The 1,633-nt window shown below is 43.0% G+C and overlaps 1 protein-coding gene across 1 annotated transcript; it reads left to right on the plus strand.

Annotated features, from left to right (window-relative positions):
- The first annotated feature begins 232 nt into the window (after nt 1-232).
- On the plus strand, nt 233-661 carry GTSF1L (gametocyte specific factor 1 like). The gene is made up of 2 exons (XM_049870129.1): nt 233-511; nt 587-661. The coding sequence occupies exons 1-2, from the start codon at nt 233-235 to the stop codon at nt 659-661; spliced, it is 354 nt and encodes a 117-aa protein (XP_049726086.1).
- Nucleotides 662-1,633: the final 972 nt, after the last annotated feature.

Below are 1,633 nucleotides of genomic sequence, written 5' to 3' on the forward strand. Positions count from 1 at the left end.
TTTGACAACTCAGTCTACTCCATGTAGCTACTTCTGACAGCTCTTTGTCCCTCTTCTATCCCATCACTCCTGGTCTCAGAGGACAGGGAACGTGAGTTGTTAAGACCTTCATCTACAGAGTTCCAAGCTGTGCAGAGAGCAGCTCTGTCCTTCTTACAAAAAGGCCTTTCTGCAAAAGACGTTTTATTTTGACTTTGAGTAGTGAGATACTGTGCTTCAAGAATAATTTCTTATGGAGCCAGAAGCCTTAGAAACTTGCCCTTACAACCCTCACCACCGAATCCCACTCAGCCGATTTCAATACCACCTGGCATCCTGCAGAAAAAAGAACCCCAAGAAAGCCAAAAAGATGGCCAGCTGCAAATACAATGCCTGCCACGTGGTCCCCATCAAAAAGCTGGAAGAACATGAGGCTACCTGTGTAAACAGAAGCAGTGTAGAGGAAGACAACACCTCGAACCCTCTGAAAGTTAGTCTTCCGAGTTCAGAGCAGAATGGAAACACCCCTCAGGCTTCCTCCTGTCTTCCCAACCCTGATACCTGGAATGTCGATGGTGCTAATTGCTACCCCATGTTTGTCCTTAAGACTTTTGTTCCCCAAAAGCTTGTTTGTGAAAGCGACACAAGAGAGTCAGAGAGAGAGAGGAGATACCATTCCTGACCACCACCCAGAAAACTCTCCGGCCAGGAGAGTGAATTGCCAGCAGGGGAAAGGAAACACGCGTCTCTTAAATGCATGAAAGGATAACCAACTCATCAGAATAAAAGACATGCAAATTAAACTGCACTGGGATGCCTTTTTTTCCCCCAAAGTCCTAAAAATATTCTGCTGGTAAAGATCAAAAGGCTTAATGTTCTGCTGGCAAAGGTGGGGTGAAACGGACACTGTCATAACATCGGTGAGAAGTAAGTTGATACAACCTCCATTGAGGGCAATCTGGCAATAGTTATAAAAGTTACCTGTGCACACACGCTTCTATAGAGCAATTCTATGTCTAGGAATCATTCTCGTAAATATATTTACACATGTGGAAACGCGGTAAGTACAAGGTGATTTATCTCAGCATAGGCGCTTGCTTCAGTAACACATATATGTATTGCAGCATTATCTGTAGTGGCAAAAAGTCAGAAACAATCTAAACACCCATTTGGAGGGCCTGATTAAATGAGTTATGGGGCAGCCTACAATGAAATAGTATGCTGCTGTGAAAAAGAGTGAGAATGCTCTTTCTGTACTACTATGGAAAGGCTAACTCAAGGGTCAGCAAACTTTTCTCTAAAGTACCAGATAATATTTTTGGCTTTGCAGGCCATGTGGTCTCCACTGTGCCACTGCAGTGCAAAAGCAGTCATAGACATAGTAAACAAATGAGCGTGTGTTCCAATAAAACTTTTACTTACAAAAACAGACAGTAGGCTGGATTTGGCCTATGGTCCATAGTTTGCCGACCCCTGCTTTCATGGATAAAAGTCAACTTCAAAAAACTGTATCTATGCCAGTATTTTTGCAGAGTTGTGGAAGAGAATACGTCTGCGTCATGTGCTTGTGTTTGCATAAAATTTCTCTTGAAGGATACACTTAAAACAGGGTCTGCCTACAAGGTTTAAAATACATACTTTATCCCTCACCCTT

Source organism: Elephas maximus, chromosome 25 (assembly GCF_024166365.1).
Source record: "Elephas maximus indicus isolate mEleMax1 chromosome 25, mEleMax1 primary haplotype, whole genome shotgun sequence".
Classification (NCBI taxonomy): Eukaryota; Metazoa; Chordata; class Mammalia; order Proboscidea; family Elephantidae; genus Elephas; species Elephas maximus.

Excerpts from the sequence above, each read along its gene's own strand:
- GTSF1L (XM_049870129.1), top strand. The coding sequence starts at position 233 with ATGGAGCCAGAAGCCTTAGAAACTTGCCCTTACAACCCTCACCACCGA. Across the intron at positions 512-586 it reads AGAATGGAAACACCCCTCAG|ACTTTTGTTCCCCAAAAGCT; the intron begins GCTTCCTCCTGT and ends TTTGTCCTTAAG.